Source organism: Bos javanicus, chromosome 15 (genome assembly GCF_032452875.1).
Source record: "Bos javanicus breed banteng chromosome 15, ARS-OSU_banteng_1.0, whole genome shotgun sequence".
NCBI lineage: Eukaryota > Metazoa > Chordata > Mammalia > Artiodactyla > Bovidae > Bos > Bos javanicus.
The window spans coordinates 40493660-40508446 of NC_083882.1; the positions used below are offsets into that span (position 1 = coordinate 40493660).

Consider the following 14787-nt stretch of genomic DNA (forward strand, 5'->3'; position numbering starts at 1 on the left):
TGGACATCCAGCCTCCAGAGCTGTGAAAGAATAAATTTCTGTGGTTTAAGCCACCCAGTCTGTGGTATGTCATCATGGCAGCTCAAGCTGATTGATACGGTCATCATTCTTTAGAAACTAAGAATGAAAATCTCAAAGATAATACAGGGCAGGTATGGATGCTAGCAGATTAGGACTCAAAAGGCAACTGTGATTCTTCTGTTATTACTCTTGCCTGGAAAATCCCATGGACTGAGAAGCCTGGTAGGCTGCAGTCCATGGGGTCACAAAGAGTAGGACATGACTGAGCGACTTCACTTTCACTTTCACTGTCTGGAGCAGAAATAGCAGGTTGGCCAAAAAAACCTCTTGGGGTTTTTCCATAACATCTCATGGAAAAACCTGAATGAACTTTTCGGTCAACCCAATGTAAGAAGAAGAAATTGTTGAGTTTGCCAATCCATTTCATAAAGATATCTTGTTCTCAGAAGGAAAAGTTGAAATGTTTCAAGAAAGCCTGTTTCAGAAGGTGAGGATGGACAAAGGGAATTTAATTTTCCCTGACTGCTAGGTGAAGAGGGTGGCTTCCAAGTCAGCCACTGAGAAGAGTAAAGAAGGTTAGATTTAGTGACTTCCTTCTTGTCAGAAACAACTTATGGGACTACACAACTGGATAAAGTGAGTTACTGGAGAAGGGGATGTAAGGGTACACTGCATTAACACAAGTGGTCATTTAGGTCCCTTTGTCCAAAAACTCAACTCCTCTTCAAGGCTAGGTTTGGGGTCTTCAGGGAGAGGGGGAATGCCTTGACTTTCTGCTTCATTTTGCAGGTCAGTAGATCCACTTGAGCAAAAATGTTTGCAGTAAACAATTAAGCCAGGAAGTCTACAGCAGAATGGTAGATGCTTATGCATTCAACTAACATTGGAACAGAGACAGCCCCAAGAGCTGTCAGTTCAGCAAAGATACTGTCAGAAATTCGAGAGAAGGTTATATCCTCACAGAGGACAAAACGAAGGCCACTGCAGTGTGGCAGTCAGGGCCTGGGATGGATTCCAAGGCAATGTGTTGGCTGCCATTCCAGCTCACTTTGCAGGACACACGCCTGCAGATGGAAAGGCAGCTGGGAGTGGGCCAACTCAACACCTGGGCTCTCTGGCCCTGGAGTCCCACCAGGGATTGAACCACAGCCTTCAGAACAGCCACAAGCCTGGTGCTTAGAGAAGAGAGACTGATCTTTCCCCAGCTCAGCTTCCCCAGTTCAATACAGATTTCCAAAGGGCTTCCAGAACCAGATCCCCAGCAACCCAGACCCACTCACTCGTTTGTTTTCTGACCTGAGCTTTATGAAGTCTTTTCAATTCTTCTTGCTTAACCAATTGCTTTGTTGCTTTTTCCAGCTTCCTTCTTCTTCTAAGTGCCTTCCTCTCCTACAAAAACCAAGAAGAAAAGTATGTCTAAGAAAAATGGAGTTGAAACTTACAAAATACTGTCACAGTCTCTATCCTTTCCAACCAAACCACTGTTTACCTTCTAGAACAATGATGTCCAACAGAGCTTTCTGCAATGATAGAAATGTTCTCTATCAAGGCAGAAGCTTGCTTTCCTTCCCTGCTTCACTTTGTGCAAATACATCATTAATATCACTGGTTTTTCTGTGTGCCTGGGCTAGTGGAATACAGAACACTCAGAATTGGGGCATTTACAAAGCTTGATCCAGGTCTTCATGACAAGTCTAGGACACCTTCTAGATTGACTGCCAACCACTGCAAATGTTCTAGGCCATTTGGATGAGGAAACCCCTACTTTAAGTGGCTAGGACCTTTCTTAGAAGGCTGGGGTGGAGAGGGGCATGGTGGAAATCAGTGGTAGTTGTCCAGAGATTGGCTAACCCAATCTCTGTGGAGAGTCAGTCCCTTATTTAACAAATATCTCTTGAGCTCTCATGATACTAATCTACATAATAAATGCCAGCAAGTACTGAGTGCTATGTGCCAGACACTGTACTGATTACTTCACAAATATCATCTTACTTATTCTTCAAAGTATGTTTTTTTTTTTTAATAGACAAGGAAATCAGAACTCAGAGAAGTTAAATAACTTAGCCAAGATGACACAATCAGGAACTGGAAGCACCAGTAGCTAAGCCCAGGTAACCTGAATCCAAGTGTCCGTATGTCCATCTAGTTTACTCTGTCTTTCCCATGCCCAATACAGTGCAGGTACATCAGGCACCTCTGTTTTATAGAAATATTAGACTTTCACCCTAAATAAGACCATTCAAACAATTTCAGCGAGGATGCCTTGACAGCCTCATACCATCTCAGCACTTTACAGCAGCGAAGTTGCTAAAGCCCAACTCCTTTATCAAGAGTCAGCAAAGCAGAACCTAGATGGGTAAAGAAAGTCTTGTGCTGCCTTTTCTTAAGATGATGACATAAACAAAAGGGATGCTATATCAACAAGCACTCATATAACCTTACGAAGCGCCAGGCACACTTCTTACATCCTCAGTGCTAGTGGTGACGATACAGAGAGGAAAGCAAAGAGGCTAAGGAAGAAAAAGATAAAGGACAGAGAAAGAGAGAAATCTGGCAGGGCTGAAGACAAGCTGCCTGTCCCCATCTGTCAGATCCAGGCATTAATTTGAGGGGAGGGGTGCAGAGCAAAGAGGTGACGGTATTTATTTTGTCTCGTTTCCTGTCCTGGAGAAGGGCATGGCAACCCACTCAGTATTCTTGCCTGAAGAATTCCATGAACAGAGGAGCCTGGTGGACTACAGTCCATGAGTTGCAAAGAGTCAAACACGACTGAGCAACTAACACACATACCAGTTTCCTGTGTAAAGGTTCACTTGAGCTGACATGGGCTCTATGCCACATGGTTGGGGACATATCTGTATGGGGCAAAATAGATTTAAAAACCAGAGGGGAAAACACTCCTTCCATTCCTCCAGTGTGAGCTCTGAGAAGTGGTAAAGAAGGAGCCTTTTTGCCAGCTTCCCTTCCTGAAGAATGGGCCGTGTCAGAAGCCAGAAGCACCAGTGAGCTTTACCACATACATGCCTTCTCAGTCATATCTGACTCTTCGCGACCCCGGGGACCATAGCCCGCCAGGCTCCTCTGTTCATGGAATTTCTTAGGCAAAAATACTGAGAGTGGATTGCCATTTCCTATTCCAGGGACCTTCCAGACTCAGGGATCAAACCCATGTCTTCTGCATTGGCAGGTGGATTCTTTACCAAGGCGTTACCTGGGAAGCCCAGCTATCCCCCACTGCAGGCTTATATGATGACCGGCTCTGTTCTGGGTCACCAGGAAGACACAAAGCTTTTTGGAAGGCTTGCCCTAGTTTATCATGGTCTTGCTGTTTTGAGAGCTTTGGGCCACTCCATTCTTTTGGTCCCCATGAGTGTCAAGATGGTTGATGCTGGGGTCTCTGCCTCATTTGAATACAGAATTAACTCAGGGTCACTCAAGGGGGTGAGAGGGCCTGTAGGGAAACCCTAGAAATCAACACACAGGATTCATTTGTGTTGAGTGCCAAACTAATCAGACACACCCACAGTCAGAAATTAGAAATCTCTCAGTATTGTCTTATTCTCATTCTCTCCGCCTCCCTCTCTCTCCCCCTCCCTCCCTCTCTTCTCTTTCTCTCTCTCTCTCACACACACACACATCCCAGTTCCCTCCTGACTTGCTCCAAGCTGGGCCTTGGGGAGCTGGAACCCCTGAGTGACTTGAGATGACGCCAAAGCTCCTAGTGCCAGATATGGAAAAGTTGAGTTTAAGTAAATAAATTTGGTTCTCTCTCTTTCTCCTCAGATCCTCACTGCTCCAGAAAGTAAACACTGCCGCAGCAGTATACCGCTTCTCTGTCCGCCCAGGAAGCACACGCGGTCCAGCCATTCAGCCCTTCCAGCCCCAGCAGACAAAGGAAACAATGGTGGGATTTGGTCATGGGATGCATGTCTCCACATATGTGACATACAGACGCATTTAAAGACATACAACAACGTTTGTGTTTTTAAATCCATTGGTACGGGAGTTGTTTAAAGGGTGCTCCGTAAACTAATGTTCATTAAGCAAAGAGAAGAACGGCTGTCCCCCTGCCGGCACTCAGCTAGTCAGTGGGGATCCTCGGAGTCTAGATGCAACTGCATGGTTCATTTCGCATTTCTGATTAGAATAAACATAACATTTTCCATGCACTCTGCCTCTAGTGCTTCTTAAATGAAGCTGTGCTTCCCCCAGGGAAATATGCATCTGCTTGCTGTAATTTTTTTCGATGGTTTGCTTGTTGGATCACATATTAAACCCACTTTAAGAGCTGCAGTCACCAAATGGTTTCAAGTCAATACGTCTGTTTTTTTCCGCCTTCCCATTTTGACATTTCTGAGAAAGGCAAGCTTCTAAAAGTTATATATATATATATATAAAAGATATATATATATCTTTTATATATATATAAAGATAATCCTTAGGGTGTTCCAGGTAAAAAAGAGTGGTTGCTGTCAGATGCAATGAAACATGATCTTCCTAATGAAACTGCTGCAGCTGGAGCCCACATTGGGTCTGAAATCAGGATGGTAAAACGGCCCCCACAAGCCAAGGCCCCCGTTGGTTTGCCAAGTGTTGTTACCTTTGACCGCGAGGAAGGCTGGGGGTGGAATTCCTCATCTGCAGAGGAGGTGCTGGAGGAAGAGGTGGAAGAGACAGTCCCTGTCCCCTGCGCTCTGATGGGGACGTGAGTGGGACCTGAAATGGGAACAGAGCTCACTTGAACTCCTAGCTTCTTCTCCCGCTTCATGACCCAGAGCCGCCTCTCCCTCCTCCCTGCCACCCCCGTTCTCTTCCTCCCCACCCTCCCTTCCCTGCACCTGCCGTGAGCATGAAGCGGCAGCACCTAAGGGCAACTGAAAATTTGGCCCTCCACGTTAATTACATTTCTGGGTCCCTGCCAAGAGCTTTGCAGCTCTCTTTTCATGTTAAAAAAAAAAAAAAAAGGTATTATGCAGAAATCAATTAATTCCTTAAACACCATTTATATAGTGTGTTGCTTAGAATGCATTCAGAGATGAAATCTATTATTAAAATGCGTGTCTGAAGTTAGCTGAGTTACCTAAATGCTTGTGTAAGGTTCGTTCTGCAGAGTAATTGAATGCAAAAAAGTCAGAGCCAGCTCTTAAACAAATCGCCCTTCTGCGGCTCACAGCATCTGGCACCCATTTTTACTACATGACATCTGCTCAGTGTAAAAGGGCTGGCGTCAGAATGTCTGGTCATAGAAAAAAAAATCCCAAATGTAATCAGAAGCAAAAGGACTCTAAGCCTAAGGTTTTATCACATAGTCTCATGCAACATAAATATTTCATTAATTATGGCTAAACAAATGCAACTTTTATTTTCCCAACTTGCAGATATTATCACATCATTGAAGTGATGATTCAAATGCCAGAAAAGGCAGTTTAAGATATGGAGGACTCAACAGTTCCAGGCCCATGGGAGAGCTGAAGTCGAGGGGACATGCCAACTCCTCAACAAGAGGTAGATGTTTAGAGGCAGGAAGTGCCCATGTTTGCTCGAATCTCTTTGTGACTTCTCTGGGGCCCACGTGTGATAAAGTCTTCCAGGTTCCATAGGAGACTTGTATTCTGCTCAGCAACAACATCTGCCCAGACACATCAACCTGAAGCAGAGTCAATGATTAATATCTGGATTAACCCACCCTAAACACTGGATATCAGAACCAGCTAGGACTCGGTGATAGAAAACTTACTCATCTTTACTCTGCCATGGCAGGTTCTGTCTAAAGAGAAATGTGTGCTGGGTATGGAGGGAGGAGAGGCAATTTCAAGCTGACTAACATTCTCTCCAGCCTGCCTTTTCTTCCCCATAATTTTCAACTATTCACCCCAGTGGGAGAGGCCAAGTTTTAAAAAATAAGGGTAATTTTAACCTCCAGGAACACATTTACATATGCTGTTATTCAAAGCAAAATAATGCAAAACATCTATATAATAACACAGCCTCTCTGGGGAGGGAGTTAACTGTTTTTCACTTTAATTTGCCAGATGGGAAAGCTCAGGTGAAGATAGAATCAGGAGCAGCATAATAATGGTGGAGGCACTGTTGGTAGGGATCTGAGATTGTGTCCCAGCTCGAGCCACTAAATTACTGCTGAGTATTTTAAGCACTGACTATTCCCTTCTGTAAGCTTGAGGAACTAACTTCACACCTTGAATTTCTGGGGATTGTGATTTCTAACTTGCGGAACTGCTGTGGAAGAAGAAAGATCAATGTAAAGAGTCTAACACAGTACCTGTCCACTGGATGCATGCGTGCATGCTCAGTCGTGTCCAACTCTTTGTGACCCCATGGACTACAGCCCTCCATGCTTCTCTGTCCAGGGGATTGTCCAGGCAAGGATACTGGAGTGGGTTGCCATTTCCTCCTCCAGGTGATTTTCCTGACCCAGGGATCAAACCCGCATCTCCTGCATTGGCAGATGATTCTTAACCACTGAGCCACTTGGGAATCCTGCCTGGTTCATTGCAGGTGCTTAAGTAGATGTTTTTATTACCATCAGCTGCCTCACCCATATAATGAAGCAGCAGCTATTGCTACATCATCATCATTGATCCCAATGAACACTACTGCAATATTAGTGTCGTGATAAGTTGCTTCAGTCATGTCTGACTCTGCGACGCTATGGATTATAGCTTTGGACCCTCTATCCATGGGATTCTCCAGGCAAGAATACTGGAATGAGTAGCCATGCCCTCCTCCAGGAGACTCTCGCAACTCAGGGATCAAACCCATGCCTCTTATGTCTCCTGCATCGGCAGGTGGGTTCTTTACCACATGTGCCACCTGTAAAACTGCCTGATTAATCTTTATTTTGTGGAGGAAGTATAGTATCTAAATTTAAAGCTTTTTCTAAATCTCAAAAATAAATATTTCTATTGAATTTTATTTTGAAATTGAGAAGAAAATGTTTCTAATTATGAAGCATTTCTTATACTTCTGGCAAAGTTATATAAAGTTAAATAGTTACACCTGAATCTCTTCCCCTGTGCTCTATTCCATCATAGACCCATTCGTTCTAGTTTAGTTTTCACTTGCAAGCTTATAAAGGTTGGCAGCATTGTTCTACTCTGGTTGCAATGGAGCGACTGATTCTGGAATTGATCTACCACAAAGCACCAGAAGTCAGGACGAACTATACGAAGCAGCTGCTTTGCTTCCAGACATTGGACACGAGGCAGTGCAGACCTGTGATAAAGGCAGGAACACAGCAAACGAGGGAAGCCCCACAACCAGTAGTCTTCTGCTACAGACACTTTCCAGAACACAGGGCAGGTAGGAAGAACCTAAACAGAGCACAGCAGATTCTTGGAGAAGACAGAGGTCAGTGTTTGACTGGACTGAGGCAATTGGAGTAGGTGGGGAAGAGTACTTGAGAGGAAGGAGCTTTGCAGAAAAAGGACTTCAGAAAAAGGCATAGACATCAACTTCAGTCTATCATAGGTTCACAGAGAGAAACTGCAAAAGGTTGGGCCGATAACTGTTGCAAAGTTATAGCGTAAATAATCTCTACAGCTTCCACAAGACTGGGAAAGCTACAAGTTTTACCCAACTAAGGTAGAGAAAATATTGAGGGCATTAGAGGGGAGACCATAGAAGAGTCACACTTGAGTAATAGGGATAAATTAGTTCTAGAATAAAGGTAATTACAGACATAACTGAATAAGTTTGAAAACCAGCCTTGAAAGAAACAAATTGGTCTGCAAGTTACTTTACTGCCTGCCAAACATTCTTTAATGCCTATATAACATTCTTTAAATGAAGGAACAAAATAGAGACACTTGAAAATGTAATATTTACAAAATTCTTTTGTTGTTTAGTTGCTCAGTCATATCTGACTCTTTGCAGCCCCACAAATCTAGCGGCCAGTAAACAGCTACTCAGATCAGTTCAGTTCAGTTGCTCAGTCGTGTCCGACTCTTTGCAACCCCATGGCTGCAGCATGCCAGGCCCTTAGTCCATCATCACCTCCCGGAGTTTACCCAAACTCATGTCCATTAAGTCGGTGATGCCACCCAACCGTCTCATCCTCTGTCATCCCCTTCTCCTCCTGCCTTCAATCTTTCCCAGCATCAGGGTCTTTTCCAATGAGTCAGTTCTTTGCATTGGTGGCCAAAGTATTGGAATTTCAGCTTCAGCATCAGTCCTTCCAATGAATATTTAAGACTGATTTCCTTTAGGATGGACTGGTTGGATCTCCTTGCAGTCCAAGGGACTCTCAAGAGTCTTCTCCAACACCACAGTTCAAAAGCATCAGTTCTTCAGTGCTCAGCTTTCTTCACAGTCCAACTCTCACATCATACATGACCACTGGAAAAACTATAGCCTTGACTAGACAGACCTTGGTTGGCAAGGTAATGCCTCTGCTTTTCAATATGCTATCTAGGTTGGTCATAACTTTTCTTCCAAGGAGCAAGCATCTTTTAATTTCATGGCTGCAGTCACCATCTGCAGTGATTTTAGAGCCCCGCAAAATAAAGTCTCTCACTGTTTCCATTGCTTCTCCATCTATTTGCATGAAGTGATGGGACCAGATGGCATGATCTTCGTTTTCTGAATGTTGAATTTTAAGCCAACTTTTTCACACTCCTCTTTCACTTTCATCAAGAAGCTCTTTAGTTCTTCTTCACTTTCTGCCATAAGGGTGGTGTCATCTGCATATCTGAGGTTATTGATATTTCTCCCAGCAGTCTTGATTCCAGCTTGTGCTTCATCCAGCCCAGTGTCTCTCATGAGGTACTCTGCATATAAGTTAAATAAGCTGGGTGACAATATACAGCCTCAACATACTCCTTTCCCAATTTGGAACCAGTCTTTTGTTCTATGTCCAGTTCTAACTGTTGTTTTCTGACCCGCATAGAGATTTCTCAGGAGACAGGTCAGGTGGTCTGGTATTCCCATCTCTTGAAGAATTTTCCACAGTTTGTTGTGATCCACACATAGTCAAGGCTTTGGCATAGTCAATAAAGCAGAAATAGATGTTTTTCTGGAACTCTCTTGCTTTTTTGATGATTCAACAGATCTTGGCAATTTGATCTGGTTCCTCTGCCTTTTCTAAATCCAGCTTGAAAATCTGGAAGTTCATGGTTCACGTATTGTTGAAGCTTGGCTTGGAGAAGTTTGAGCATTACTTTGCTAGCATGTGAAATGAGTGCAATTGTGCAGTAGTTTGAACATTCTTTGGCATTGCCTTTCTTTGGGATTGGAATGAAAACTGACCTTTTCCAGTGCTGTGGCCACTGCTGAGTTTTCCGAATTTGCTGGCATATTCAGTACAGCACTTGCACAGCATCATCTTTTAGGATTTGAAATAGCTCAACTGGAATTCCATCACCTCCACTAGCTTTGTTCGTAGTGATGCTTTCTAAGGCCCACTTGACTTCACATTCCAGGATGTCTGGCTCTAGGTGAGTGATCTCACCATTGTGATTATCTGGGTCATGAAGATCTTTTTTGTGTAGTTCTTCTGTGCATTCTTGCCACCTCTTCTTCACATCTTCTGCTTCTGTTAAGTCTATACCATTTCTGTCCTTTATTGAGCCCATCTTGCATGAAATGTTCCCTTGGTATCTCTAATTTTCTTGGAGAGATCTCTAGTCTTTTTCATTCTATTGTTTTCCTCTATTTCTTTCCAGTTGTTGATGTGACTGGTGATGGAAATAAAGTCTGATGCTGTAAAGAGCAATATTGCATAGGAACCTGGAATGTTAGGTCCATGAATCAAGGCAAATTGGAAGTGGTCAAACAGGAGATGGCAAGAGTGAACATCGACATTTTAGGAATCAGTGAACTAAAATGGACTGGAATGGGTGAATTTAACTCAGATGATCATTATGTCTATTACTGTGGGCAAGAATCACTTAGAAGAAATGGAGTAGTAGTCAACAAGAGTCTGAAATGCAGTACTTGGATTCAATCTCAAAAATGACAGAATGATCTCTGTCTGTTTCCAAGGCAAACCATTCAATATCACAATAATCCAAGTCTATGCCCTGACCAGTAATACTGAAGAAGCTGCAGTTGAACGATTCTATGAAGATCTACAAGACCTTCTAGAACTAACACCCAAAAAAGATGTCCTTTTCATTATAGGGGACTGGAATGCAAAAGTTGTAAGTCAAGAAATACCTGGAGTAACAGGCAAATTGGCCTTGGAGTACAGAATGAAGCAGGGCAAAGGCTAACAGAGTTTTGCCAAGAGAACATACTGGTCACAGCAAACACCCTCTTCCAACAACACAAGAGAAGACTACACATGGACATCACCAGATGGTCAATACTGAAATCAAGTTGATTATATTCTTGGCAGCCAAAGATGGAGAAGCTCTATACAGTCAACAAAAACAAGACCAGGAGCTGACTGCGGCTCAGATCATGAACTCTTTATTGCCAAATTCAGACTTAAATTGAAGAAAGTAGGAAAAACCACTAGACCATTCAGGTATGACCTAAATCAAATCCCTTACAATTATACAGTAGAAATAAGAGATAAATAAAAGGGGTTAGATCTGATAGACAGAGTGCCTGAAGAACTATTGATGGAGGTTCATGCCATTGTACAGGAGGCAGGGATCAAGACCATTCCCAACAAAAAGAAATGCAAGAAGGCAAAATGGTTGTCTGAGGAGGACTTACAGGTAAGAAGAGATATGGAAAGGCAAAGGAGATGTGGAAAGATATACCCATTTGAATGCAGAGTTCCAAAGAATAGCAAGGAGAGATAAGAAAGCCTTCCTAAGTGATCAGTGCAAATAATAGAATGGGGAAGACTAGAGATCTTTTCAAGAAAATTAGAAACAGTTACTAGATACACAAAAAAAGCAGGAAAATGAGTCTGATAATCAAGAAAAAAATCAATCAATAAAATAAGACTCAAAAATGAAACTGGTGAGTGAGTTAGTGAAAGTCACTCAATTGTGTCTGAGTCTGAAATCTGAAGGAGTCTGCCAGGCTCCTCTGTCCTTAGAATTCTTCAGGCAGGAATACTGGATTGGGTAGCCTTTCCCTTCTCCAGGGGATCTCCCCAACCCAGGGATTGAACCCAGGTCTCCCACATTGCAGGCACATTCTTTACCATCTGAGCCACCAGTGAAGCCCATGAAACTAGACAAAGATTTTAAAAAGAGTTATTTTAATGTACTCAAGAATTTAAAAAGAAAGCATGAACAGAATGAGGACAGAAATGAAAAATATTTTTATAAGAATCAAATGGACCCTATGAAGATGAAAATAAAATCTGAAATGAAATGTTCACCAGATCAGTTTAACAGCAGACTAAATACTGCCAGCAGACTAAGTACTAAAGAAGAAAATATTCAGTGAAATTAAAAAATAGCAATAAAATAAAAAACTATCCAAATTGAAGCACAGAGAAAAAGACACTGAAAAAAATGAACAGACCTCAGTGATGTGTGATGTAAAATCAAATGGTCTAAAATACATGTGGTTGGAGAACCAGGAGATAGAGGGAGAATGGCAGGAACAGAAAATGTAGTTGAGAGAATATTGCTGAAAATCATGCAAATTTAAAGAAAATTGTAAATCCATAGCTTCAATAAGCTCAAAAAAACCACAAGCAGGGTAAACACAAAGAAAATCATAGCAAGCCTCATGATAATAAAATTGCCAAAGACCAGAGATATAGACAAAATCTTAAAAGCAGACTGAGAAAAATAATACATTTCCTACAGGGAAACAAACATAAAAATATCCATGGACATCTTGTCAGAACTGAAATAAGCCAAAAGACAATAGTGCATCATTAAAATGCTTAAAGAACAAAATCATCTGTCAATTTTTGATTCTATGTCCAGTGAAACAACACGTTCAACTTAAAGCAAGAATAAAGGTGATCTTTTCTTAAGGAAAAAAAAAAGTTAGAATAATTTGTTGTTAGCAGACATGGATATAAAAAAATTTTAGAAAACTCTGTAGCAGAAGGAATATACCAGATGGAATGAAGAACTTCAGAATGGTAAATAAAAAATAACTTTTCTTTATGGTTTTTTTTTCTTTAAAATACAATTGACTGTTTAATGTAAGTTAGTGTAAAATAATAAGAAATACAACTATTGATAATCCTCAACTTATAATGGGGTTATATCCCGACAATCCCATCCTAAGTTGAAAATACTTTTAAGTTGAAAATTCATTCCATATCTCACTTACTACATGTCATAGCTTAGCTTAGCCTACCCATAACGTGCTCTGAACACTTACATTGCCTATAGTTGGGGAAAAAATCATCTAATACAAAGCCTGTTTTATAACAATGTGTAGAAAATCTCATATAGTTTATTGAATACTATGCTGAAATGGGAAACCAAATGATTGAGTGCAGATGAGTGTAAGAGTATCAGTTATTTACCCTTGTGATCTCCTGGCTGATTGGGAGCTGTGGCTCTCTATAGAATATGTCATCTTGTATCTCTAGCCTGGGAAAAGATCAAAATTCAAAATCGAAGAGTGGCTTCTACTGAATGCCTATTGCTTTTGCACCACAATAAAGTAAAAAAAATAAAATAAAATTGTAAATTGAACCATTATAAATCAAGGACCTTCTGTATTGGTCTCTGTCCCAGTTTCTGCTAATATTTGATCTTTGACCTCAATTCCTGACACAGGGCTCCTAAAACCCTTAGAATTTCCTAGGTGATAGGAGTATCTTTTGTTCTAATGAGGTGATTGTTGGTGGGCTTGGGAATAGGAGCTGGTCAATAGAAAGACTAAGCCATGATTAGAAGCTTGGAACTTTTATCCCTAATACCCATCCTCTCAAGAGGGGAGAGGGGCTGGAAGATGAGCCAATAATCGATTATACCTATGTGATGAAGCCACCATAAAAATCCCTAACGTACAGATTTTGGAGAGCTTCCACATTGGTGAACACATCCATGTGCTGGGAGGGTGTCGTACCCCAGCTGCATGGGAGCAGAAGCTCCTGTGCTTGGGATCCTTCCAGACTTCACCTTATGTATTTCTTCTCAGGCTGTTCATTTGTAACCTTTATCATATCCTTTATAATAAACTAATAAGTGTAAGTAAATGTGTGTTGAGTTCTACACCACATTAGCAAACTATTGAACCCAAGGGAAGGAATGGGAAGAACCTCTGTTCATATCTATTTGGTCAGAAGTACAAGTGACAGAAAGGGCACAGAAGATGTGAGCAAACACCAACATACGTGATGTAACCGCCTGACAGAGAACAACCCCACAATAACTAGAGAATATTTCTTCAGAGCACATGCAACATTTACTAAATTGGTAATATGCCAAACCATAAAGCAAGTATCAACAAATTCCAAAGGACTGAAGTCATACGTAGTATATCTTCCGATGACAGAGAGGTTAAGCTAGAAACCAAGAATAAGAAGTATAAATAGAAAGTGGGGTGGGGTGGGAGGTAGGAGGGAGGTTCAGGAGGGAGGGGATATTTGTATGCCTATGGCTGATCCATGTTGATGTATGGCAGAAACCAACATAACACAGTAAAGCAATTATCTTCCAATTAAATATAAATAAATTTAAAAATACAAAGTAGACGTTTAGAACTTAAGCAATAATTTGTAACAACTTATAGATCAAAAAAGAAGTAAAATAAATTTGAACTGGCTGATAAAAATACAGTACAACAAAATGACTAGAATGTAGCTTTAAATGCACATGTTACGTAAAAGAGAAAAGTTGAGAATTGATGCTCTAAGATCTATTAATACTTTAAGAAACTAGAAAAAGAGCCACTAAACGAACCTAAGGAAACTAAAAGGAAGAGCATACTCAGGATAAGAACAGATTATGAGAGACAATAAAAACAAAGCAGAAATATTAACAAAGCAAAAATCTTTTTCTTAAAAAGATGAATGAAGTTGATAACCTCCATCAAGAATAATTAAGAAAAATGAGACAAAAAACACACTTACCAATACTTAAGATAAAAAGTTCTACAGAGTATTAAAGGGAGCTACTAACCAAAAACCATTTTGTGACAATAAATTTGAAAATTTAGATAAAATAGACAAACTTAATGGAAAACACAGCTTACAAAACTAACATAAGAAGAGATAGAAAATCTGATTATTTCTATATCTATCAGAAGGAACACCCATATACTGTTGGTGGGAATATAAATAGGTGCAGCCACAACAGAAAACATTATGGAGGTTCTTCAAAAAATTACAAACAACCCCAATGTTCATCGCAGCACTGTTTATAATAGCCAGAACATGGCAGCAACCTAGATGTCCATCAGCAGATGAATGGATAAGAAAGCTATGGTACATATACACAATGGAGTATTACTCAGCCATTAAAAAGAATACATTTGAATCAATTCTAATGAGGTGGATGAAACTGGAGCCTATTATACAGAGTGAAGTAAGCCAGAAGGAAAAACATCAATACAGTATACTAACACATATATATGGAATTTAGAAAGATGGTAACAATAACCCTGTGTACGAGACAGCAAAAGAGACACTGATGTATAGAACAGTCTTATGGACTCTGTGGGAGAGGGAGAGGGTGGGAAGATTTGGGAGAATGGCACTGAAACATGTAAAATATCATGTATGAAACGAGATGCCAGTCCAGGTTCGATGCACGATACTGGATGCTTGGGGCTAGTGCACTGGGACGACCCAGAGGGATGGTATGGGGAGGGAGGAGGGAGGAGGGTTCAGGATGGGGAACACATGTATACCTGTGGCGGATTCATTTTGAT

At 41.2% G+C, this 14787-nt stretch overlaps 1 protein-coding gene across 4 annotated transcripts in view; it reads right to left on the minus strand.

The window, feature by feature from the left end:
* MICAL2 (microtubule associated monooxygenase, calponin and LIM domain containing 2) overlaps positions 1–14787 on the minus strand; it is a 240721-nt gene that overhangs the window by 31889 nt on the left and 194045 nt on the right. For all 4 annotated transcript variants that reach the window (XM_061440774.1, XM_061440773.1, XM_061440772.1 and 1 more), the window contains 2 exons: positions 4622–4737; positions 1318–1410 (listed from right to left, as the gene is read on the minus strand). In XM_061440774.1, the coding sequence (XP_061296758.1) occupies positions 1318–1410; positions 4622–4737 (209 nt within the window). The remainder of the gene's footprint in view (positions 1–1317; positions 1411–4621; positions 4738–14787) is intronic.